Source organism: Falco rusticolus, chromosome 8, assembly GCF_015220075.1.
Source record: "Falco rusticolus isolate bFalRus1 chromosome 8, bFalRus1.pri, whole genome shotgun sequence".
NCBI classification, from domain to species: Eukaryota; Metazoa; Chordata; class Aves; order Falconiformes; family Falconidae; genus Falco; species Falco rusticolus.
Window position 1 is genome coordinate 45,439,347 of NC_051194.1, and position 26,907 is coordinate 45,466,253.

At 44.1% G+C, this 26,907-nt stretch overlaps 2 protein-coding genes across 13 annotated transcripts in view; both read left to right on the forward strand.

Annotated features, from left to right (window-relative positions):
• The window catches only part of RAPGEF4 (Rap guanine nucleotide exchange factor 4), a 158,729-nt gene extending 154,531 nt beyond the window's left edge, over positions 1–4,198 (forward strand). For all 8 annotated transcript variants that reach the window (XM_037397426.1, XM_037397424.1, XM_037397425.1 and 5 more), the window contains one exon: positions 1,282–4,198. In XM_037397426.1, the coding sequence (XP_037253323.1) occupies positions 1,282–1,409 (128 nt within the window). In that variant the 3' untranslated portion in view covers positions 1,410–4,198. The remainder of the gene's footprint in view (positions 1–1,281) is intronic.
• Positions 4,199–13,102: 8,904 nt separating this feature from the next.
• Positions 13,103–26,907, forward strand: part of MAP3K20 (mitogen-activated protein kinase kinase kinase 20) — a 92,902-nt gene continuing 79,097 nt past the window's right edge. The window contains exons 1-3 of one of the 5 annotated variants that reach the window (XM_037396408.1): positions 13,191–13,275; positions 13,955–14,174; positions 19,762–19,951. In XM_037396408.1, coding sequence (XP_037252305.1) covers positions 19,793–19,951 — 159 coding nt within the window. In that variant the 5' untranslated portion in view covers positions 13,191–13,275; positions 13,955–14,174; positions 19,762–19,792. Of the gene's footprint in view, positions 13,281–13,954; positions 14,175–19,385; positions 19,508–19,761; positions 19,952–26,907 lie in introns of those variants that run through there. The other 4 variants (XM_037396410.1, XM_037396412.1, XM_037396413.1 and 1 more) reach the window with 4 other exon arrangements.

Sequence of the window (26,907 nt, forward strand, 5' to 3'; positions counted from 1 at the left end):
TTGAAATTAGCTTCTGGGTTCAAAAGTGGTTGAAATAAGGCTAGCAGACAGCAGCACACAGATACATGCAAGATACTTGCTTAGATAAACCCTGTTTTTATAGGAAAGCAGTCCGGAAACATGACGTTTATAAATGACATAACTGCATAAGGTGGTGAACTTAAAACCAGTTTGTCAGTATCATTACCAGAACTTACTTGAGGCCATGTAAGATGACAGAGCTGTATGGTCAAACAGGCTTGCTCTGTGGTTCTCATCCCATCTAGGCACACCGTCAGTCCCAGTCACACTGGCATTTCCTCAGTGCTTCATTCATATTGCTCACAGCGGCCTTCCTCTTTCTCAAAGAACAGAAAAATTAATATAAAACAATGTATTTTTCTAAAAATAGTTTATTTTTATCCGGATCAAAGCTTAACTCTAGAATATCAATGTAAGGGAGCTTTTTTTCCCCCCTTCTGCCAGCAAGGTTTTTCTGGCTACGGATCTTTTAATTTTAATGTATTAAGCACTAATGAGGCCTCCACATGTTTAGAAATGGAAGTGGATTTTCACTATACATGATATAAATTGTCAGTATATAGATGTACCTGATCTAGGTCCTGTGCTTTCTGTGTGCGGGTATGTGTATTTATAAATAGATGCTTCATTATCTTTGTTTTAGAGAAGTTTAAGTTACGTAGCACACATTTCGTCAAATTGTCAGCCGTTCACTGTGAGGCTGCAATATCCAGATTTTACCTCGGTGGTACTTCATTAATTGTTGTTGGAGTAAATACAATGCGGTTATGTTAAGTAAAGGGGTAGTAAATTTTGAGGCTTGAGTGGGGGCGCCATTAAGCACTACAGCATTACAAATATTTAATACTGAGCTAGAAATGGGAGTTTTTCATGAAAGGAGGCTTAAATCAATAATACAGTTTTGAATCTGTGTGAAAGCTGCTGGTTCAAAAGCAGATGGGCAGCTTTAAATCATACTAGTTAGCTATGTAATTTACAGCTATTGACTGGTAAGGTGATGTATAAAACTGTAACCAAGGGCCATCAAGTTGAGTAAATGTAGCCAAGGATATCTGAGAGAAAAAGTTAATTTGTGGGGGTAGTAACCAGAAAGACTATCAGATATAGAGGAAAGGTTTCAAAGAGAGCAATTTCTAAATATTTTCTTTTTAACTCACCGGTATCTGGTGTTTCCTGTGACAGCTTGTGAAGAGTTATGCATTCTGTTCAGGCATTTGTTCATTTAAGGGTATCAATCCTACATCATTTCTCTTTCACCAGATCCCGACGTAGCCCTAACTAATAAGAACCATCAGGATGTTCGGAGCTATGTGCGGCAATTAAATGTGATTGACAACCAGAGAACTTTATCACAGATGTCTCACCGACTAGAACCGCGTCGAGCATAAACATTTGAAGCAATGATGAGAAATGATCTTTTATCCTGTCAAGGTCACTTGTTAAGAACTTCACTTTCTCTGCTACCGCACTGCCACTACAAAAACAAGCAAAAACATATTCTATGGTCTTAGGCAACGTACAATGTACCAGCCTGTCAGAGAACTTTGGCTGAGGAAGAATTTATGCACTGTAGCTGTACCAGGTGGCCGTGTTGTGAACTGTTAATTCATCTTAAAGTATAGTAAATGATTTCTCACATGGATAAAAAAGGCAAAAGATAAAATAGAATAGGTAGTGAAAAATGCACAAAAAGCTTCTAACAATTCTAAGGGAAGCAGTTTTTCTCCCTAATTAAAAATCTGTATTTTATGATTTATTCTCCAGGTCAGGACTAAAACTGATTATCAGTTTAGCTTGCCCAGCTACTGTTGACCTCAATAGAAGATGCATGTAAGTATCAGATGAAAGAATGTAGGTCCAAGAGATGTCCAAGGTATAGTTCCATTCAGAGAAGACTTAGAAATATTTCCATTTGAAATATAACAGATACAAAGAAAATCTCCTAATCTTAATCATACTGCCAACTACTGCAAGCAGTATGGCCATTTCAGACAACTGACAGGACTGAAAATATTTTGAATGATATATAGATTAATCTGTGTTTACATTTTACTTCTTTTTTTAAACTACCAATCAGGTTTTTACAGAATTCCATTATGATAATAAGGTTGTTTAAATCAATAGCATAAAGGTAGCAAAGTACTGGTTCAAAAAGAGCACAATATGCACAAATAGATTTCAAGAGAGTAATTTCCTGGACATTAAAACCTTAAACTTCAGCTATAATTAATTGTGGCTGGTTAACACATATTTTCTGGTCTTAAGCATTTACAAATATCTTAATTTTCAGCCAATTGTTTTGCACTTTCAATAGACTGTAAATAAATTCTAATTCATTATGTTCTAGAATATTTATTTATGTAATAGCTATTGTGCCAAAATAATTCAGTTTTATTTATTTTGTTTAGCATGTTATGGGAGTGCAGCTTTTGTCTGTATACTTTTGTGCGCATTTTATGTGTAGGAATTGTGTGATGTATGTTTTCTGTAAATAACATGCAGTACCTTATTAAATATAATTGCTGGAAAGGTTTAGTCACTGGCCTTATTTGCACTTTCAGCTTCAATCCTGCATAATACCAATGCTATTAATTGGCTGATACTGCAAACTTCTCTTGTCATTTGCTGGGCCTCGAAACCGCAGTTAGCCTACATCCACTGTGATATGGGTGACCAACGTAAAGCCAGTCAGATCCATCCCTGCCACTGGGGATGGCTGTCTTGCAGTGATGTAACACTATGGTTTTATTAGCTGGTTTCTTAGCTTAGAAGTTTCTAAGGAGGCTTCCCACCCCCCCATGTAAAGACAGAAAAAGACATTTAAATTGGAAAGGTTTAAAGGAAGAAGGGATGTATTCTTAATTTTAGCTCTGACTGATTTGTCCTGCTCGGTCACTAAAGTGAGCACTACAGGTTGCTGTGTCTTGACAGGATTTTATCTCAGGGTGGTAACTCAAGTCGAGGCCTTGGCTAATATGGCACTCAAGAGGCCTCTGGCTTCGGTCACCTCAGGGAGGTCTATCAGGTCCTGCAGCCATGCAGGAAGAGGCAATCTGGCCTGTACGTTTCTCCCCTCCAGGATTATTTGTGCTAGCCCAAATACCCTTGGGATGGCTGCACTACTGCTGGGCGAGCGCTGATGGTGGCCAAGCACGTGCCAAGGGAACGATGACGTTCAAATGGCAGAAGTCTTTCCTATTGCATTCACACCAGCTCTGCTCTGCGAAGCTGGACGTCATAAAAATGATTAAGCCCACAATTAGAAGTTGCGACTATTATGTCATAATTAATGACCTCATTAATACAGTCTACATTTCGCCTCAGACGCAGAGTATAGTTTTCTTGGCGCTGATCAGGACTGTGTGGAGTCAGTATACACGTAAATATTTTACCTTTTTTACCTATAAAAGAATTACATCCTTTTAGTCAAAACACAAATTCTGCAAAAGCTGAGAGTCACCAGGGAAATGCTGACACACAGAACCACTATCTGCTCAGTACCTGCATTCTGGAAAGGAAAGAATTACACAGTTAAGAAATATTCTGCAGCATGATGAAATAATTTATTTTAACTTTGCTGTCTGACTAGAAGTTCAAGATGATTCAGAGGAAAACCAGCTAATAACGTAGAGACAGATTTGTGTCTTGCTATTTCAAGTGAGAAATATTCCTTATTTCCATTTGTACTTCTCTGTGAATATACTTCATATGGCCTTTTCAGATACAGAATCTTCCCAGAAGCAAAGTATGCAGTAGAATAAACTACAGGGACACAATTAATTCAAAAGACATTTTTATCTTTACCATCAATTTATAACATTTGTGAGTTCATGATTTTATTTGTTCCAGATTTGTTCCTATTGTTTGGACTTTCATTTATTTCTGTATTAACTGGTTTATAAAGCTGCCAAGTTTCAGCTTGGCTCTGCACATAGACCGATTCTTCATCCATTTAGTATGTTTTTATCCCCTTGGTTTATTCTTTTATTCCTTAGAACCTCTAACTGTTTTACTTACTTCTTGCCTAACAGTCTCTATCATGCAGATACATCCCAGTGATACAAAGAGAGGTTTTACGGCACCTCCTTATCAACAAATAAATGCAGTTTACCTACTCAATGAAACTGGTACCTGGCATTTTTTAATTTTCCAATAAAGGGTGCTGTATAAATAACAAGTGTTGCTATCTCTGTATCTAACTCATTCAAGTGGCTCAGTTGCTATGGTGCTGATCGCTATCTACATACCTAGAGATTAAATTAATAAAACTACCTTCTGGCTCTGGGATCCATAGTGGGCTTCTCTCGCTCCCTGTGTTGACTCTACAACAGGAAGGCAGCTGTCGATGTATTATTGCTGCATGAAGTCTAAGCAACTGTTGCAAAAGTGTGAAGAATGAATAGGCACTCAGGAAACACTGACATGTCAGAGCGCCCACGCTGCCTTCACCCTGTGCTTGCAGCTGCAAGTCACAACTTGATCCTGCTGCAGTGAAGAGCCAGCCCTTACCCGCTGACCCTCGGGGCCCGTCTGTAAGGCAGGGCTCAGATGCTGTGCCAACACAGCCAAGCAAAAGCAGGTGGGCACCGCTCGGGGTCCATGCTGCTTTACTTGTGGCACTTGGCCTGATTTTGGCCCACACCAACTAGCACTGCATGAGAGCATCCAGCCGTTATTTGTGGGGGAGCACGCGCCAGGGACTATTTCCAGCAGGTCTGGCCTTGTCTCCGTCCCCTCCCCAGAGTCGTCCAGCAGGACCCAGGATGCTTTGCACCTCCATCACATTGCTTGCATGAACAGCATAAACACTGTGGCACAGCTCCCTCCTTGTTTCAACACTGCAGACTGAAAAAACAGAAACCTGTTCAAACCCATGAGTATGTCTGAGGCTCACAGGTTGTACAGTGCGATTTAGCTGGTCCATGCTACTTGGCCTCAGGCTCCAGAGTCCCTGACCCTGTTTTATTTACTGGCAGAGTCATAGCTGTAATTTTAAGATGATAGGTGACCGGGAGGCAGTGTCCATGATAAACATCTGCTACCTGGGCCCACAGAGCAGGGATGGTGACACCTTGGGCACTTTCTGCGTTACAGGGTTCCACTGCTGATGTGGTTTTTTGCTCAAGCAGCAGTACAGGGCACAGACACCTCTATTTAGGGCTACAGAGCCTGAAGAGTCACAGGGTACAGCTCTCCCCTCTCGCCTGGCACATTTTGCTATTGCTGCTTTGTTAGAATTTGCTGCTTTTCTCAGAGACCAAGCCTAATGCTGGCCATCGCTAGACAGAGCCAGGGAACAAAGGTTAAATCCAGGGAGGCTAAATCAAACATACCAGGAGAATACAACTGTCTGGTGAATGCAGGATCAAAAATATTTTCCCTGGACATCTTGTTGAAACCCAATCAACCACAAAGACTTGACAGTGCCAGATAAAAGACTTGAAATGTATTTGCAGGACTCCACAGATGGAGGTTTTGGGGTTTTTCCTCCTAAGGAAACGCTGTGCAGGTGCACAGCCTCTGCAGACCAGGTACAAAGGGAGAGACAGAGACAAAAAAATTCCTCTTTTCAAAGAGACACTAGCAAAACAACCTTTTAAGTATAAGAAGTTTAAATACAATTTAGAAATCTTACAAAATAAGTTAGAGAGAAATCAAAAGGTTTAACCTGCAGGGGTACCAGAAGAGATAATGAATTTTGCTTTTTTTAAAAAAAAAAAAAAAAGAAATATTTTAACAAAATTATAAGTCTAAATTGTTAACATAGCTTCTTAGTAAGGTCAACTGCATAATATACTGTACCTTAACCTCTTCCAGCAATTTTTAAACACCACGCAGCTTAAATAGACTACTTCTGAATTCAGCGGTATTTCTTCTGGGAGCTCTGAATGCAAATCAAGAGGTAATAGTGGAAGAAAATTAAAAGATGTCCTATTCTCATTTCATTTTTTGTACTGATAATAAGGAAAGCAGCATAGAGAGTGGTATGGCAAAGTGAACCTCTAACTTGAATAGCTTTTCTTTCACTGTTAATCTGAAATGCATTACACCCTGCCTTTTCAAATAATCATAATGTTCTTTACTGTAGCCTGCATTAAAGTTTAGCAGGCACAAGCAGCAGCTGTCACCAGAGGTCAAGGTATTAGCAATCAAAGAAAATAATGACGAGATTAAAAAGTTATCATTAAAATTACTAAACCAGAAACTTCTATAGCAGCCTATCTTCACAGCCCTGCCTCGGGGGCCATAGCTGCACCCAGGGAACCCCCACCACTCTCAGACATCTCCCCAGGGCAGTGCCATGGGGCTGGCCGGCCCTCGGCTAGGGTGAGGGCACAGTTGGCCTTAGTGGCTGGAGGGGACCCTCACCTCCCCGCCTCTCTTGGGAATGGACACTGCTGCCCCAAACCAACTCCTGCAGGGCAGGGAGCTCCCCGACACGGCTGGTGGCTAAAACCTGACCCCCACCTTCTCACTGTGATGACAGGTCAGTGTGCTAGGGAGCATCCAGGGTATATCCTCCATGCATTTACCTACACGCCATCTGCCCCATGCACTGCTTTAGCAGTAAAATCCAGCTCTCACACAACACCGAACTAAGGAAATAACTTGTAAATTCACAAAGGAAAGTAATCCAACCATGGTCTTGGCCGTTTATGACTCAAGTGATGGGGGGACTATTGTAAAAAGGAAGATTCTTGTAATTAAAAGGGAAAAAAAGAGCACGTACAGCTACAACATCTACCACTTACATCTAACTTGAAGGATATTTCAACAAAAGGTTCGTCTTTAATAGGTTTGGCACTCAAAGGTAATTTCTGAATTCAAAATAAACTCAGAAAACTACATGAAAATGCATAAAGAATGCATAATTACTGACGCAAATTGGAGTATTTTTCTTGGAAACTCCATGTAATGAAAATGTGACACACAGGGGTACTGGTAAAAGACTGACCTTTATTTCCTGGCCCTAATCCATTTGGGTCAGAGTGACAAAAAGCAAAGCCTTTGTCACATGGCAGGGGTCAGCCAGTCGTGTTTAATTTTTTTTCTCATTTTGCTTTCAAATGCAAATAAAGCACATTACCAATGAAAATAATGATTGTAAATGAATACCTCAATTAAAGGAAATTTACATAAAGATAGGTAGGATGGAGGTGACAGTAGATACTCCAACGCCCTAACAGACAATAATCCATTTCTTAATCAACTTCTGTCAATAATCATAAGCCTTCTGCTCTCCATGGTTTCCTCATTATAACACCACCTCTTGTGTTTTTAAATAGTTCTTTCTTCAGATGCTGTCCGAGCCAGCAAGTGAATCTGCTAGCTGTATTTGCCGACTCTTTGTGGTTTTTCACAGGTGTACATTATTTCTGCACAGGAGTACTGTCGGCAGCATTGTGGATGTTCTCAGATAACAGAGAGCCAGTGTTGCCTTGGGTTTTCTTTAGATGTCCTCATTCTCTGTAGGACTGACCCTTGAGGGCTGCGGTACTGGCAGGTTGCTGCCTAGTGTCTGTTTGAAATCTAACATTTCCTTCCATTTGTAATTCCTGCCCTAATGTTTCTCCTGTTCCAGTTGTCTGGCATGTAACTCCTTTGTGATGCTCCTGATCAGTTAGCGCTGTTGCCAGAAACTAGTTAGAGGTTCGCACAGATTTTTATTTTTTCCTTCCTGTCGCAACTAGCTGTTGTTAATAGTGTGCTAGCGCATGGGGGAGTGGAAGGGGGGGTGGGGGTGTTCACCTTTTTTTGGAAACACAGGCAAAGGGACTGAGACAGTATGTACAGCTAAACAGATTTATCCAGAATAAGGGCTTTTCTGAGGCAGTCTAATATTATGGTCATTTTTAGTCTTATTTCATCTCTAAATCCAAAGAGAAAAAGATGTGATCTTCAATAGACAGATTTGGTTCTAATGAATGTACGCTGGATTAAACAAGCAGCAAAAAGTGTAAGCTACTAATACTACCATACATCATTAAAAGGAGCCAATTATTTTCTTTCTTGTTCAAACCGACTCCCTGTCAATGGTGGCCAAAGTTGTCATGATTCCAGTGGCTGCCTTTAGTTTCCAACAAAGGTAAATGTACTAACATGTTAGACACTAATTAGCTTTAATATAGAAAACAGCATACGATGCTTTAAACCAGCTGTTGAATGTTCTGTGTTGTCATCTTCCCTTGGTAGTCCTCAGAGACAGAACTGTGCCTGCCTTTCCCCAGACTCCCTAGGACCAAGCAACCTATTGGAAAAAAAGTACGAGGGAAATAGAAGGGACTGGTGCTTCAGTGAAGCTTGCAGTAGTGCGGATTAGAAAACGCAAATGGGCACGGCAACAATAAATTCAGCATGGCTTTAAAACAAAGAAAACAGTGTTAAGCCATATTGCATTTTAGAGAAAAAATGTGCTGAAATTAGAACAACAAATTAAGTCTATTGGACCACAAAATTTAATATAAGAAGGAGTACGAGCTATATATATAATTAAAAGTATGTAATGAAATGGTAACCGAGCAGAGTACTAGTGAGTGGATTACTGCTGAGTACAATGATCAGCTAAAAACTGTGGTGCCAGAAAAAGATAAGAAAACCATTCTTGTAAAACAATCAAGAAATGTATTTCTTGTTAATATTTTGCCATTCCATTGCTATCTCATTGTTAATTATATTGACATTTTTGTAGAAGTTATATGTGCTTTTATACTGCACACATGCCTGATCAAAAGACAAACAGCGTACAAGCTGTAGCCTGCCAGTTCTGAAAACCATTATGCACAAAGCAGGTATTTGATCCACATGTAATACAGCCATTGCACACAAGCCTCCTCTGCCACACGAATACCTGTATTTTATCATTCTAATCTGTATTTAATAATTCTGTTTAATAACTTTATAATTAATGATTAGTATTTTCTAATAATATATTTATAATTTTGTTAAATATAAAATATAGGCACTTTCACAAATTCCTTTTTTTTCTCTCCAACACAAAAAACAGATGAGAAAATAACAGCAGAAAAAAATACCCCTTGTGTGAGTCTAAGAGAAGTACGATGGTTAGTACGGGCTCTATCTTTCTTCATTCCCTGTGAAAGTCAAGAGTGAGCTGCTACCCACAGCACACCAAAGGCTGGGCTGCTGAAACAAACAGGAATCACAGCCCCAGCTGTGCGGGCATGGGGGCTGCACGAAGCATCAGGTAGGTATTTGTGGGTGCATGCTCACCCTGTCATTTACAGCAAGAAAGGCAGGATAGCCTCTGAGCCAAATCCAAACGCAATTCCTTAGATTTTCCACTTGTCATCTCTCAGAAAGATGAAATGCTGCTTATTTTGGCTAGCAGTGCTATGCAAGTTCTCTTTTAGTCATGAAACCAACCCTGCTCTTTATCTTTTGGGGTGTAACTGCAGAGGTCTGTGATGGCAGCATATCTGGACATACCTGCACAAATTTCAGTCTGGACAGTGCAAGCAAAAATAATGATGCAGAGAGGGTTTTCAGGCGAGCCACTCATCCACCTCTTCCAGGTCACAAACCTGATGGTATAAATGGCATAAAATTAATGCTACCATATTGTCACTCCTAGTATTGCTCAGACTAGCTAAACACTAGTGCATATGCTAGTGCTACAGCTTCTATAGCAATGTGTGTTCCTAGTACATCCCAGGCATGACTGCCACCATGTTTTCTGGCCAATTTTTTTAAGCTAAAAAGGGAGGCAAGCCACAGCAGCCAGAGAAGCAGAACTGCTTCAAAGAACCTCAGTACTAAGCCTGAGCTGAACTCTGAGCCAGTCTTGAAGGAGAACTGAAAAATACGGAGCAGGTGTCCACCTTCAAATTATCTGTGTCTAGAGTTTCACATAGTTTAAGCTGGCATAAACCATCGCTACTGCTAAAAAAGCACTTCCAGGCTCTGTCCCCTCTCAGCTGCTCATATCAGCCCCTGCGCCTCTCCTGCCTTTGTGCCGGCACGAGTCTTTGTGCAATCACCCGATGACCTGAATTCAGATCTGGGTGAAAACTGATTGCTTTTCCCTGCAGTAGCTTCGCCTCCGCAGCCCAGTTCACTGCACAGCCGTGCAAAAGCTGTGCTGGCAGAAGGCAAGGTGGGCAGCGCAGCAGCAAGAACAGGGCCTGCCAGGCAGGGGAGGGGTGTGACGGCTGCTTTCGGCAGGCAGGATGATTTAAACGACCTGGATGTACGCATGAAACTATATTTTCCATGCTGAAAGGTGGTAAGACACCACTGCACACCCAGTGTGGCATTAAGATGTAGAGACAATTCATATGAATCCTCTCAACTCTAAAACTGAGTTAAAAGTTACTAGAGCTGCCTTTATCTTTTGCCAGTGGCTGCGGCTTTACAATAACTTTTGTTAGCTTTTAAATATTTTCTTTTTCTGCCTGTTCCATATAAATTGAAGAAACCTGAGATTAGGATTGAGTTCTCCAGAGCTAATTTACAAGTTTCCCAGTTTGAATCTGCTGCCTCAAAAACAGGGGCAAACCATACTGCCATGTGTTGGCTCATGGGTTTATATGGTATTATGGCCAAGCAAGAAACTGCCATTACTCTGATTTCTGACGTTTTCTAGCTAATTTTTTAGTTTTCATAATGGAAAAAAACTTGAAAGGATCTAAAGACTCACTAGCCAGAGGGCAGAAAGAATACAAGCCCCAGAATTCACACTTAAAACCTTGTAGTAATTCCAGCTTCAGGATAGTGTACCACTGGGTTTGGATGGTCCTTGAGCAGGCTGCTTTTGCTCTCTTGTCCTCTAATACAATAAATGAAGTTACACGTTTTAAACAGCAGCATGTTAACACAGTGTCTGATGCAGACTCGGCACTCCTAGTCTTGGAGTAGGAAATATTAACCACCCCCTCATTTCTCATGCACTACTGGAATAGTTTCTTTCTTTCTGCAACCAGGGCCTAAAGTCAGACATGATAAATCCCAGCTCTGCAGATACACAGCCATAGACAAAATGCCTGCACAAAGTCCCCTAGGCAAGAGACCTCAGAACGCAAGTGTTCTGCTCTCTGAAAATGCCTATGAATCAAGAGATTTAACATGTAAATAGATTTTAAAATAATTTGACCAACTGGCAATTGCCTCAGACAGGAAGGATAAACAAGTTACAGCATTTAAGAGACTAAGTATGTGGTACCTCTCCCCCTCCAGAGCATGAGTTTCATGTGATTTGCATTTGATATTTGTTATTTCCTCTAAAATGTGGCACCTTTGATTGACCTTGTGTGGAGACTTCTCCAGGTTCACCAGAAGATCTGTTCACAATAAAGCACGAGCGCTTTCAGATCACACAGAACGTGCCTGAAAGTGCCCTATGAAGGGGAAGCCAGAGCATGCCGGCCTCCTTCACTGCTTATCCTGGCAATGCTGAGCCTGTCCCGTGGGTGAAAAGGAGCCACCAGCACCTGCTTTTTGACTTTCTTAGCATCTTCATGTACTTATTACTCTGAGTGCCTAAGATCTCGCTGAACTTTATTCAGGTTAGTTATTATGGCTCAGTGAAATAATATATCTCACTTTATGCCTATAAATGTATACTTGTGCTCCACTGGTTTAATCCAACTGTTTTTTTATGTTCCCTCATGCCAAAATAACACACCTTGGGGAAGAGCCTCTGATGTTCATGAAATTATTGTATTTGATTCATCGGTAAAGTGTTCTTCCATGATTCACCTCGATACCGTACTACATCTTTGTGATGTACAATTAACGTATATGATTCATTGCGATGCTGCACTCCTTTTTGTGATTCATTGTGCTACACAGCTGATTTTTATACGGCAGATCTACACATACGTGTAACAACAGTCAAGTATGAGAGATCATGAGGGGCTGCGATCCTCCGGTGCAGGTAAACCTGCAGTATACAGACACTACGTCAGCTGGCAAGTGCGGACACTACGTCAGCTGGCCAGTGTGGTGCGAAGTGGCAATGGGCGCTGCTGACTCGCATGACGCTGATACAAAAAGTGTACTGTCACAGTCCTGTGATGCATTTGCCTCAGCAGAAAAATTGTTTGCCCCCCCAAGTCTTTTGAGCCACTTTCCTCAAGCGTGACAGCTTATCTTCAATTTGCAGAATGTTTTTCGCAACAGCAGGGCACCTCCATGGCATTAAAACGTTTGGGTAAGGAAGGCTCCGTGTGGCTTCCCTGCGTGGAGGTGGGCTGACTGTGTTTCCTTCCTGACCTGTGGCGACCATCCCGAGGGCACGGGGGCCTCATGAGCGCCATGACCCAGCGGATGGAGAAGGGCAGGCCGGAGGCCTGGCTCCGGCAGCGGGACCTGCTCCCTCCCCACTCCCGGGGACCTCCAGAGCCCCTGACCTGCGCCCACAGCAGCCCGTCGGCCCCAGGCTACCCCCAGCACGGAGAAGATGCTGCTGCTGATGGGGGAACACCATCCCGGCTCTGGGGGCACAAAGGTAAAGCAGCAGATTTTGAAATCACCATCATCTGGTCACCTTGGTAATACTTTCAGCTACATTTTGCTAAGCTGCCTGTCACTGGGGCAGCACCCCTGGAAGGACGGCACCCGCGCCTCCAGGGCCGCGGCCACGGCGTTGTGAGGGGAAAGCATCGAGCGGGCAGGCCCGGCTGGGCCCAGGCGGCTCTCCCTGACCTCGGCGCGGGCAGCCACGGCGCAGGCACCCCGGCCCGCCCCGGGCAACCCAGGCCACCCTTGCAGCCCGCGCTCCAGCCCGCTCGCCTCACGGCGGCTGCCGCTGCGGCCGGGGCCCGGGCTGTGCGGGGCCAGGCGCTCCCCGCTCGCCAGTGCGGCGGGGCCGAGGGGTGGGCACGCCGCCCTCCGCGGCCGGAGGCGCCGCCCGGGGCCGCCCCAGCCTCGCCGCCCCGCACGCCGCCCCGCACGCCGCCCCGCACGCCGCCCCGCACGCCGCCCCGCACGCCGCCCCGCACGCCGCCCCGCACGCCGCCCCGCACGCCGCCCCGCACGCCGCCCGCCGGCCCCGCGCCTCGCCCCCTACAGGCGGGGCGGCACCCCCAGGCGCGGCCTCGCCTCCCCCGCGGGGCTCGGCGCAGAGCGCGGGGTGGCGCCGCTGCGAGGCGGCGCGGGGGCGGCGGCGGCACCCCGGCACCAACCGGAAGCGCGGGGGACGGAGCGGGAGACGCGGTCGCGCCGGTTCCAGCCTCCTTCGGCGGCCCCGGCATCGGCGCCGCTCGGGTCCCGCCAGCCCGGAGTCCCTCGGGGAAGGTGAGGTGGGTGAGGCGCCCCCCCGGCGCGCCCGGGAGGGGGCCAGCGGCTGCGCGGTGGGTGCGCGCTGCGCTGGGCGGGGGGGTCGGCCGGGCCGCGGGGTCGGACTGGGCCGGGCCGTGGGTGTCCCCGCCGGGCTCGACGTTTCCACCCGCCGAAGCAACTTGGCAGAGCCCTGGCGGGGGGGCACCCGGCCGGCCCGAGCCCCGCCTGACCTTGCGTCGCCCCGGGGCGCAGCCGCCAGCGCCGTCCCCCGCCGGCAGGCAGCGGCGCCCACGCGTGGCCGGGCCGTGCGGCGGGGCGGGGGTCCCGGGCGCCGCCGGGGGCCGGGCAGGGCCGGGCGCGGTGGTGCCGGTACCCGCCGTGGGGAGCGCGGGGAGCGGCGGCTGCGCGGGGCCGCCCGCCGGGACGGGGCTGGCGGCGGGACACGGGCGCGGGGCCGCTGGACTCCCCCCGCCCGCAGACGGGGCTCGGCACACGGTCACTTCACCCGCACCTGCTGCCTTCTGGTGATCCGGGCGTTAAATCCCGCGGGTCAGGCTGTGAGGTGCCACTGCCCTTCCCTTCCGTTTTTTTCCTCCCCCCCCCCCCCCCCCCCCCCCCCGCCTTCCCCCCGCCCCCGGAGTTCGCCCCTTTCCCACCAGTATGCCTTTTTTTTGCCTTTTTTTTTTTTTTTTAGCACGTGTGTGGTGCGAGCCATCCGTTCCCCCTCTAACCGGCATGCTTTGCTGTGAGGCTTAGACAGAGCCATCGCGAAAGCCATGGATCATTACTTTTTCGAAATTCCAGAAGCAGAAATAATTTGAAAGCACTGGATTAACTGGGTCGCTGCCTGAAAACATCATAGCTTTCCGCAGGAGGCATGCGGTTAGATGTTTTCAGGACTTTGCCCTGAAATTGTAAGTTCTCACGAGCCTTCTTGTCCTATCTGCCCACACTGTGCTTTGCGTACCGGTGGCGTTGTGTGAATCATGGCCTGGCACAGAAGGGCCACCAAACCAAGGACCGGGACCCAGCAGTCGCGCCCATGCAAGGACCCTGCGACCCAGTGGGCTGGGGTGCAGGTTCGGGTGCCTTGTCCTTCAGGTGCGTTGTTGCGTGCATGCTCCTGGCAGGCATCGCTGACAAGCTTTAATGTCAGCTAAGTGAGCAGTTTAAAGTTTCTCCGAGATAAAATGTTTTCTATTTAAAGTGAAGCCATTAAACCCTTCAGTCTGTGCTATTGACATAGCTTGGGTCGAAAATAGTTCTTTTCCTGAAGCACTCAAACTGTTTAGGCTGAGTTGAACTCTCTTTCTGTAGCACTGATGGTTATATAAATTCAAATAAAATTAGAAATGTTATTAATGGAAGTTATGCCGAATTCTTAGGTTCTGACAAAGGACAGGCTCAAATGTTGTTGCTCCTGTAACTAAGGTAGGCAGAGCCATGCGTCCAGTCTCACTGTCTGCAGGGCTGCTGCTTGGTCTGATTAAGAAAGTTTAGGAATTGTAGGGGTTGTTGACTTTGTTTTAACTTACAGAGAGATCAGAAGATTAAGATATATTTAATTTGGAGTTGTGCTTGGGGTTTGTTTGCATCTTATCCGTCAGCAGTTCATGATATGATAAAAGGGTCTTTTATTTATAAATACTTCCTTCTGCAGTGTCCCTGGTGGCTCACTATCGCTGTAACTCCTTTTCTGTTTTCTGTTTAGACAAGGCAGTGGTTGGCCATGTTTTGGCATTTGACTGGGGGGTTGGGGCTTTTGGGGAAGGGGGTGGCTTTTTTTTTCCTGCTTTGAAAAAAAGGGCTAAATAAATACGCTGCTGCAGAAATCCAGGTTGATATGCTCGAGGACTGTAGGCCATTGGTTGGATAGAAAGGATGATTTGGGTCTAAAAATGGATGGTCAAAGATCCTGAAAGCAAATGGGCTGTTTTCCCAAATAAGGAAACTTGGCACATTCTGCTGTGTATTTTAAGATAGCACAAGTGTAGTGTGCTACTACTTTATTGGCAATATGTTGGCAGCATGCCTTCCGGAAAGAAGCGCTGAATCCTGCTTCGTGGAACCAGACAGTGAAGTGAGGGCAGTGAGTTGTGTGGTTGTTTCCTTTAGTAAATCACAAAGGGTTTTCCTGAAGTAATCAGATATTTAAGGAGCATCAGGTGCACGTGTAAGATGAGGGATGCAATTTTCAGTTCAGCAGCCATACACTGAGCAAAATAAGAGTTGTAGTTACTGTGCAATTTGTGCTGAATTCTTTCCAGCCTCCTGTCTCTAACTTGTAAGCCCTTCAGTGGAAGCTCTCTATGCTCCGGGAGCAGTAGCTGAATGACAGATAGTGGGGTCTTCTGGCTTGTACGTGGAATAGAGCAGAGAGCTGGGCATGGCAGCACTTCCCCTGCAGTTCAGGCTGGTTTGTGGGAAGCTGGGAGGTACGAGTGCATGTGTCTGGATCTTCCAGTGTTACTGTGCTAGGATGCAGGTTGGGGCAGCCTGCTGCTGGGTTGGTTTGCAAGCCATCCGCTTGGGTTCTTGGGGGTTCTCTTACCCTGGGAGGGGGGAATCAGGGGGGAACAGGAGGTGTGGGACCTCAGCAGGGTCTTGGGAAGGGACCCCCATGCAAGTTACACCCACAAAGTGCTCTAATCGCAACAAGCCAGTGATGGCAGATTGTTTCCTACACCAAGCGCTTACTGCTGTACTGAACTGAGCTTATTGTAGCTCAATAGCTTTCTGCAAAGTGACTCTGCGTAATAGAGTCCTGACATGTTAAATACTAATGCTTAATAATGCAAAGCCTATTAAATGCCGCCAAATGTGGCTCAGATCTGTTTCTTTTTAGTGTGAAACCAACAGCTTCTAACAGCATGCTCAAGTAAGTTACTATGAGGAAAAAAATGACACAGGAGAAGGTGGGGATGTTGTTGCAAGATTACAAGCTCATGTTGATGAGTAGAAATAAAACAGAAAAAGGAGCAAGTTGTTGTTGTCGTCACCAAATAATAAAAAAAAAAAAGATCCCATAGGAATAATTGAAATAACCAACAATTGAGTTATTTCTTGAAGTACCTGTCATTCACTGTTTCTGAACTGACAGTTTCATTTCATCGACAACAAGCGACAAAGTCAGTTGCGGTTGACATGGTGTTCGCTGCTGCTACATGATGACAGCAGTTAAACACTTGAAACTGTGTTAGTGGGGAAGGATGGTGCTGATGCCAAACCTTGGTTGTGCTGTCTGCCTGCGTGCGGGGGAATTGTCGTAATGCTCCTGGCCCCAGCCTGGAGACCGTGATGCAGAGGACTGCTCTCCTGGCTGCAGAAGCGTAAGAAATGAAGAGGTGCCTTGCACTGTTGGAATGATGTGCTTGTTTTGGATGCAAGTGTAAGACTGTGGAGTTCAATGAAATACCTGATTTGTTTGGTTTTTTCTCAACCAATGGTATAAACTCAGATTGTTAAGTATCTTTTAAAAGAGGATGACAAGTTAATAACTGTGTGTGGATTTGTTGCATGCAGTTGTGACTCTAAACAGTTGTTTTCTCAAACATAACAATGAGATTGATCTGTCTAATTGAGGATTAACTACCTTGCATCTGCAAACGTGGAGTGATATTTAAACAGGTCTGTGCCTTCATCTAGAAGGAGAAAACTGTATACCTGACTTAGGCTGTCATTAATTCCAGGTCTCTAAGTAGTGTCCCATGCAAATCTACCTTCTCTGGAAAAAAAGCATCTGGAAGAATCTGATACAAATGAATGAATCATTCTTGAAATTATATTGCTTTATTGTATGCTGGTGCCCGTAGCATCTGCAGCTGATTGACTGCTGTAGATAAATTTGAAATTGGGGAAGGTGTTGAAGGAATGAGCAGTAGCTTCTGCAAATGCTTGTGTGCTGGGCACTGTGTTGCGGTTGCATAAATGTTTAGGTAAAGTTTTAAGCAGCAAGGCGTACCCATCAGAAAAGTACTCACTGGTATTTATCAAGTGTCTGGTGTGCATGTTATACCATCTTGAGGTCTGTTTTCTGTGAAACCTTGGAATAACATGTTCTATCTTAGCGTAACTTTCAGAAGTCAAATAATTTACTTGTTTATACAGATTATTTGGTTCTTCTGGATGAGCAATAATTTCAAATAATTTGACAGTTCTTCAGAATGTTGAATTTAGATAGGAAGGCTAGAAATGTTTGTTTCCTGTGACCTGTTTTTCTTTAGTTTTATGTTCCTTCTGCCATCCCAAACACAGCCATCTGCTATCAGCTGTTCACACTTTCCTGTCAAATTTATGGTCCAGTCAGTCCATACGCTTTTGCCTGTGAGTAGCATTACTTTTCTGAATAATTCTGTTGTCAGTAAGGAGACTGCACTGAAGCATAATTACCCATATGCATAAACATGTGCAGGGCTGTGGCCTTAAATTGTGAGGTCTCTGGGCTGGGAAGCTGACCTGTTTTATTTGTCTATAAAGTGTCACCTATGCTTGAGACACTGTGTACACAGCATTAATTTGGAGCAGCTGCCGGAGCAGAGGCGGCAAATGAGCTTTTGTTTCTGAAGCAGACCTGGCAAAGAGCAAAAAGTTAGAACTAGCTTTGCCACCCTCCTGATTTGCAGGAGTGACTGATTTCCTTTCCCTTGAGCTTTCTCTAAATAAAATGTGTGCAAGAGGGTGCAAAAGATGTCTCTGGGATGGCAGGAAATCACACAACAGTGACAAGGTTGAAACAAGAGCAAAAGGTCAGCAGAAGAGTTCAGGCACTTGTATCAGGGAAGGAACTGGCAGGCCACTGGAAGGATGGACTTTATTTCGTGTCCCATGGGTAACCCCTGCTCGTGACTCACGGAGCTGGAGAAAGAGCGTTCTTGTTCACTCACAGAGAGCTTTGTAGGCTGGCTGTTGCTGAAAGGTGTGCTTGAAGCCTGCCCCCTCCTAAACGCAATGCCTTCTGTAAACATAGGTTGTCACGGTCTTGTCAGTGCTTGCGTTTGCAGTTACGGGTGGTGAGGAGATGTAAAACGAAGCAGGCAGTTTCAGCAAAGGCTCTGTGCAATATCCCTTATGCAATATGTAGAAAAATGTTGGTGTCTTCATCTCTCATTTGGAGAATAGCTGCAACCAAACAGTGCCAGACATTTCTGGTCAAATGATATCTCAAAATGTTAATCAGATTAGCTGCACAGTCAGGAGAGCTCGGGGCGAAATTGTGTCTTTGTGTTTGTTACAGAAGGGACTGGGATAAAGGCGTTTTGGCAGTTGTCAGTGCTCGGTGTATTACAGGTGCATTTCCCAGCCCTGGACATGTAATGTGCGGGCTCCATCTCAAAAAGCCCTAAGGGCTGGAGGCTCCCAGAGGACACCGTATGTTCTGGTACTGTTGTTAGAGTGTAATTTTGGAGGTGTAATTTTCACCAGTAACCCAAAAATCTCTTATCTCTCTCTCTTTTTTTTTTTTTTTTTTTGAGGTGGGGCTTGTTTTATTCAAACCTGTCTCTTTCATTTTATGCTGGTAAGTTTGCTTTTGTTAATAGCAAGTATAGTAACTTTTGCTGGTAACGAAAACTACTTTGTCTAAGCTGGTGCAGGCATGCAGATGGTTCTGGAGGATACTGTGTCCTGCAGTCCTACTAAGGACCTGAGGCTTCCTGATCTTACACCATTAAAAAAAGATGCCTAAAATTAGTGATTATTCATGCATTTAGATGATAGCGTTTCTTGGAATTCGCTATGGGCATAAGCTTTTATCGCTGTGAAATCTCCAAGAAGGACGTTCTGTTCCCCTGGCAGCAGACATGGGATCATCTCTTGAAACTGCTGACACCGGTCTTGGCATAGGCTGCAGAATTTCACATACTGTAACCTAGATAAATTACCGTGTACTTGTGCTTTGTTACAACATGCGAACAGAACTGAGTCACTCGGGAAGAGACATTTACCATGGCCAGGTTTTTCCACATCCTCGCGCGGAGCAGTCCTACCTTGCCGCAAGCGCCGGCAGCACGCGTGGTGCGTGCCAGGTTGCCGCTGCCCGCCTGCAGGAAGGCTGCCGGCCCGGCCGGCATCGCGCGCTGTGTGCGTGGCCATCGCAGCAGGAGAGCTGGCATGCCAGGGCGTGCCTGCGCTCCTAGGCAAGCTCGGAGCAGAGGGCACGCTTCCCAGCCATCGGTGCGCTTCGCTCGCGTCGGGGAAGGCAGCGACACGCCTGCCTTTCACAGAGCCGCTTCCAAGGTGTTCGGAAAACGTCAGTATCGCTCTGAAGAGTATTTTTAGTCATTTCTGTCTCCCAGCTGCTCCTAATAGCTTGTGCAAATTATGCAAACATTTGCGCAGCCTGTTGGAGTGTGAGTTCCCAGGCTCTTTTCCCTACTGTTCCCCACGGATTATACTATAGCGTGTTTGTGGTGACAGGTTCTGGTTTTGGGGTGTTTGAGCATGAGTGAGAAAGTCCGTAAGTCCTCAGAGCATATGCATTAATGAAAGCTTTTCTCTTCACAGGTTTTGCTGTGGTATATTTTGTCATTATGAGATGTCGTCTACAAGTGCTTCATTTGTGCAAATTAGATTTGATGACTTGCAGTTTTTTGAGAACTGCGGTGGAGGGAGTTTCGGGAGCGTCTACCGAGCCCGATGGATTTCTCAGGACAAGGAGGTGGCTGTAAAGAAGCTGCTCAAAATAGAAAAAGAGGTAAGAGTGTACTTTTCATTCACTTTGCTGTGGAAACAAGGACAGAAATTATTTTCTGGTGTCTCCTGTCCTCTAGCTAATGGAGGCAAACTACCTTGGGCTGTTTGTTTGTTTAATTACAAAAACCCCATAACTGGATGATGTTACAGTAAAGGCACACTGAGGGAGCCTCAGCTGAGGATGCCGCTGATTTAAAGCATTATTATACTGTTTATTGCCCTCTCCCACTTTTCTTGTTTAGTAGCTCCTCTCTGCTGTGATCCTAAGGAGGAGAGCTAGCTGCACCTGTGGAGCTAGTAATTTCTCTTTAATACTGCTGGGCATGTTGCTAGATAGGAAGAGGTAGCGTTCACTGTCTTTGCCTGCTTCCATTTTCTCCCGTTTACATCTGGTCTTCTAAGCTCTGTGGTTTGTATCTGTACGTTCATGTGTGTTGCTTGGAGTTGTCTCTTCCCTGGCTGCTGCAGGTTGTGATCTGGAGCTCCACTAGCTCTGAGATAATCATAGCCGTGCTTCAGCTTGGTCTCACCTTGCAGTGAAGTTTAAGCCTGACTGTTCTACCAGTCACCTTCCCACACGGCATCCTGTGCACCTGAAAAGGCAGACAGGTCCTTGGCAGTCCTGTGGGAAAAGGCAGAATGAACTTACTGCACATTTACCAACTAAGGTTGGTTTGAGTTTGTGGGGGTTTTCTTTTTTTTTTTTTTCTTTTTTTTTTTTTAAGAAGACTTTTAGGTTTACCTAAAAATACCTCCTGATCCTCAGCTTTGTACAGTCCTAGCAGAGACACACTGTGTGTGGTCCTCACGGCGCTCCAGCGTGCCTGCTGCTCACCACTGCTGATGCAGCAGCGAGAACACACCAGTGTAGTGATGGGCTGCACAGTTACTGGACAGATGTTCCAGCACGTTTATATCCAACTTGTATACAATATTCTCGAAGTGTTTGAAGAAGATAGTTATAAGCTTGAGGACGGCAGGGCAGTGCTAGGCATAACATGCTTGGTAAATAATCAGACACCGAAGTTCATCCATCCACTGCTGCTGCAGCTGAGTTAGCATGATTACATCATGCTTTGAGGTGGGATAGGCATGTTTGATTGTGATTGAGCAAGTTGCTGTCTAAAATAATGTGGCTTATGATTTTTCCAGGATGGTTGGAGATGTACACCTTCAGTCCAATATTCATTTGTACCATTCTCTTTGATTCTACTATTTGTTAATACCAAAAGATATACAAAGACAAGTAAAATTGGTGCTATGCGGTATTGTAATGTGCTCCTTAAAAATCAACTGGCTGGCAGATCTTGGTACTGGTCAGTGAAGTATCTTTATTGAATAGGTGTGTTTGTGGTGGGATTTTGCAGGAGTCTGCTAAACCAGTTGCTAGATACTTCAGGCATTTTGAAAGAAAACTTAAAAACAGTATTACTGCATCTTGTGATGGCATAAACCTTAGTGGAATGGGAAATGATAGAGAAAGTAGGACCGTCATATGTTTTGCTTGACACAGTTGGGACATTCAAGAAAGATATAAACGGCCAAATACAATGTTTAGCTTGTAGTAATGAGGCATACAGGTTGCATGCTAGGAAAAGGAAACTGCTGGAAAGAATTTGGTACAATGTAAGGGTTTATTTAGTAATTCGTAAGACTTGCAGCTCATGAAGAGCTCCTATCATGGTGCTGTTAAGTAAGTTAGGTTAATGTCTTTGCATATCCAAGTGAGGATCAAGTCATTTGTAAGAACCAGGCGTCTTATCTTGGTTATGTGGCGCTGGGGAAATGGGCGTTAGGCAGTAGGTGCAGTCCTGGTTCTGCTGTGTTTAAAAGAATGTCAACCAACTGGAGGGGCAGCCCAAGGTGGACTGCAAAACACAAGGAGTGGAAGGCAGGGGGGCTGTGGATGGGTGCGTGTCGGAAGGGTGTGATGCACATCATTCAACAGGATGACTTGACAGAAGGGGAGCAAGTGCCTTCCAGCACAAAATTGTTTATTTTCCTTCAGACTGATCATCACTTGCAGCTTAAACTCAACAAGACAGGTTATAGTTGGAACAGTTTGTTGTGGGCACCTTCTCTCGAAAGTTTTCTGGGGAGACAGCAGATAGGCAAGTAGTGATGCCTTAAGTAAGTCTGGCTAGTTTTGCCAGAACTTGTCTGTCAAAAACCTTAGGAATTAAAAAGTAAAAGCTTGTTTAAAAAAAGTACATTTTCATATGAAGAAAATGCTGGACTCATTTAATCTAGTGCAAAAAGTTACTGCATGAACAAATGGTTGGGATCTGAAGCCAGACAAATTAGAATGGGAAATAAAGCACAAATTACAAGGAGTGAGGATGACTAACGCTTGAAGCAGACTACAGACTGAAAGAGCAAAGGTGGAGAATCCTTTCCGTCTCTTCATGTCTTCACGTTGAGATGTCTTTTTGGACAGTGGTTTTTGTCAAGTTGTTGAGCTCAACACAAGAGCAGCTTGCTGAAGTGTAGTGGCCCATGATGTACTAGAGGCCAGCCTCTGTGGCCTGAAGGTCTGTTCTGACCCTCACGGCTGTTGAGTTGTTTACACATGTAGTATGTTTGTCTGTAGTGTTGACAGTAATGAATGTCTGTGACTGAACTGTCCTGAAAGTCACGGTGAGTCAATGGCTTTTCTGATAACAATAGAAAAATAACTTGCCATAACTGTATGTATCTGTTTAGTAGATATTTGGATGGTTTCCATTTAGTCCAGAAAATTAATTATTACTCTTCCTGGTTTGTTTGAAAGGAAGTATCCTTGTAACTCTATGACTGATTGTCTTGTGTTTCTGTTAACTGCTGCCAATAATCCATAACAACTGATTAAAGGGAAAACAGGACAGTTGGGAAAAGCTTGCTCAGAGGAATTTCTTGCTAGCCTCGTCCAAGGGCACAAGCCAAGTCAATAGAGCTGTGGTATCATTCTGCAAATATGTTGTATCTGTGTTTCATTTTATTAAACAAGCCAATCGAAACCAGCAAAGATCCTGAAGACTTCATATTAGCCAAGTGGCTAACAAGTTCTAACATGTGAAACAAAGCAATTTTTGTTTCAGTATATAGCAGCATATCGAACTAAAATGTAGGCTCGGGAAAACTTACAAATACTTGGAAGGGTGTTGCTCAGACAGATTTCTTCAAAACTTTACAGTCTCAGAAATGGGAAGACATCTGCAAGGCATTAACTTTTTACAGACAGGCATTAAAATGTGACTGTATGGGAAGAGGTGCATGTTTATGTGAATAAGGTACAGCTAAATAGGTCTGCTGACAAAAATAAATGTGCTGCAAGGCCTTGATTAGAGTATCAGATTTGAAAACTCTGGACAAGACTTCTGCTGGTTAAGTAAACCATAGGAGTGTGTCTGGAGTGATTAAATAACAGCAAAACCAAAATTAAATTGCTATTTTACTATCCAGTCCAAGCACTTTAACAGTTTTAGGTTTTAAGCAAGGAACAGGAATTCCATGTGAATTGTTTTATGGAAAATCAGACCATCGGCATGATGTTTATGATGCATGTGGCAGGAGTAGAAATGCCTCCTGTAGTACAATGCGTGCTTGCTCCTTTTGCCCTAAGTGATAATTATGTGTACTCACTGAAGAAAATCGCACACCTACTACTCGGGAAGTTACTTGGTATTTTTGTGAATGATTTATATGAATTACTGGATAAGCCTGTAATTTGGCACCCACCGGAATGGATGGGAACGATTGGGCCCAAAGGCCTTGCTGTGCAAATTGCTGGCAGCTCTTTTGACTTCATTATCTTGAGCAGATAACTGGAGGAGTGAAATGTTACGGATGTTGCTTTATGCCTGGCCATGTTAGCTTTTCACTGAGTAGCACTCACCTCTTTTGATTGTACCTCTCTGAAGCTCACCTCTTGCTTCTCACTGCTTTTGAAGGCTGTGCTTTCGGTGGCTGGTTTTTGGCAGCTGGCATCTGATCTAGGCTGTAGTTCTTCACCAGGAGACTTATTACTGCTGCAATTTTACCTGAAACTTGAATTTAATTTTAATGTCACTGCTCTGTGGAAGTACTCCCTGATCCATGAACTGTCTCTGTGCTATGGATGAACAGCAGTATTGCACCTGATTTGCTTGCTTCAGCTGTTACAACCGTGGTACTTCGGTAGGAGTTTGTTTGGTTTCATGCAGTACAGCTGTTCCTGGATTCCTTCAAAATGCTGGTTGGTGGTCTGTGCAAACTGCAGGAAGGTGGTGGAAAAAAACCCCAGTAAAATGTAACTGTAATCTAGTTAGGAAATACTTCTGGTCAACTGACAGAACTGACTTCTGCATGAAAGATGTTAGATTGAATAGGATTAACTACTCATGCTTTTTGTTCAGTCATGTCTGTGCGATGCATTTGAGTTTTATGAGACTCAAAAATAAAAACATGTTTTTACTAGTTCTGATGCTATATTGCTGGAAGTCTTGACTACCATAGAAATAAATTTTATATTTTTATGTTTTCTTGTATGTAGTATGTGTGCAATAAGCTTTAGGGGATCTTTTAATGCTTCATAAAATTTTTTGTACATATATATAATGCAGGGGGGTATAATGCAGCTTGTTCACTTTTTCAATTTTATGATCCACTTCTGGAAGGGACTGTCCAGAACACATGGATTGTGCCCGTACCTTCCAAAGGGGATGAGTTAAGTATAACCACGTGCATGCCATTGGACTTACCTCACTCATGTCTGTAGTCCTAAAACAGAGCATGTGGTAATTTTAATGTGGGTCATAAGAGTAAGGACTGGGAATGACTTTCAAGAGTAATAAGAAAAACAAGAGAGTAAAACAGGGCAAAACAAACCAAACTGAAACTGATACTTAGCCCTGACAGGACTAAAAATAGTAGATGTTCTTTTTGCTCACAATTTGTATCTGGTATTGGTGCTTGGGTGCCAGCCTTGGCTGTAGCGAAGGACAATTTTGATGCTTTTTAACTATTTTATTAGCTCTTTCTAGGAGCTCCTACTCCTTTACCCCCCTCATGTCTGACTTGGTGAGTATTGAGAGTGGTTCAAGGTAATATCTGCCAGGAAATGTCTGGATTTACCTGGTTCCAGCTCGGAGCAGGGGGATGGCAAACCCTGTGTTTCCCACCTGTGGTCCTTTCGTGCAGGTGCTATTGCTAATGAACAGTGAGAGAGGGCTTAGAGTGCGTGCGGTATAAGGGTCCATAAGGTGCAGGAGTCAAATATATGAACTTTCCAGACGTATCTGTGCCTATATTGGAAAATTACAGACTTCATGAAAAAATGAAAGGTTGTACATCCCCAGAGTAAGTGATCTTATGGGAACCCTTCCAGCTCCATATTCATTTAAAGAAATACTGCTATATCATGTTAACAGCTGAAAGGAAATAAAACTGCATTTATTATACCAGAGGGGTGTCTGAAGATGTCTTTGTTTCTTTTTTACGGAGTCATTATTTTGCAGGCTTTTCTGTTTCTTTTTTATATTTTGGTAAAGGAAATGGCATAGAGCACTCCTCCTGGTGCTGACTGGCATATTCCCGAACAGTATCAAGAGGACACTCGGTACCCTTTGTAGACTGTGGAAGTTGTCAGAATGGGTTCAGATGCTCCAGCTGTTGCATAATATGTATCTTGCAGAATAAATCGTTTTGGATAGGGCAGACTTCTGCAATAAATCTCTGCTTTTGAGTTTGCCCTACTCTCGGCTTTCATTCAAGGGGGATTTTCTGGAGGCCTTGATTTTGTAAATGAATGTCATGTTTTCAGATGTCAAGAAAGTCACTGCATTAGATTTTCTTAGTGGGTGCTTTGCATAAGACTGTATAGTAAGTGTTGAGGGGTCTATGTGTTGCAAGCAAAATGATACCAAAACTCCATTGGTATTTGGGAGATACCAGTATAATGTAAGACAATGTAATATTGCTGAAGAACAGGCTTCAGTTCCGTTTTCTCTGCTTCAAGAAGAAACTTAATTCCACTCTGTCTCTGCTCCCCCAAAAAGATCTTAAAAATTTAACAATCCAGGCACAGAAACATGCTTTGTCTATATTTTGCTACATTTTATTGTAGCAGATTTTTTTACTTGTGTAAAACATTTTTATACCACACTTTTCATTAGATGAGTTAATGTTTTTCACAGTTGCTTCATGTAAATAATGAGTATTTGTAGCACAAGTTGTGTGGCTTACTGAGGTTTTTTGACCAGCTTCATTTGAGATTCTTACTTACAAAGGCTTGTGTATACTCGTTCTTTTAAATCAAGCCAGTTTTGGCTTAATTTGATTTAGACATCATCTTCAATGAAACTGGCATGTCAGGGCGCAGGCTGGCAGTCTGTGGCTTCAAAAGTTATTTTGAGTCAGTTGAGACATAGTGACTGTCAGCATTGTCATCTTAGCTTGCAATAAATGAGAAGCAATTTTGCAAGTGCTGGGAAGCTGGCTGTAGTCATATTTTAGAAGTTACCTTATCCTTTTTTTTTATCAGCTAAACCACCATATTTTGTACTGAAATTGTAAATAATTAAGCACACATCCTTCTGTTGACTGGTGTGCAGAACAGTGACTACATAAAAAAAACTTGATAAACAGGTAAATTAATAAGCTAAGATGCACCAGATATATCTGTTGTTCCCTATCACTTGACTCTTCAGTTGCCCTAAACTTTGTCCAGGTGAAGCAAAATTACCTTGCATGTGCTGCTGGTCAAGTTGCCATAGCTTGGTTGAGGCACAGGAACGTACTGTGTGCCTGATCCCTGGGTTAGGAATATCTCTGTGAGGTCTGGGGCCTCTTACCTCAATTATCTTTAATTTTGTTTTTACAGAAGGTGCAACAAGTTTTTATGCCAGCATTCTACAAATTATGGATAAATGTTGTTTAGAATAGGAGAAAAAAACTGTCTCTGATTATTTAGAAAGCACTCTTTCTTATCCTTTTTGCTAT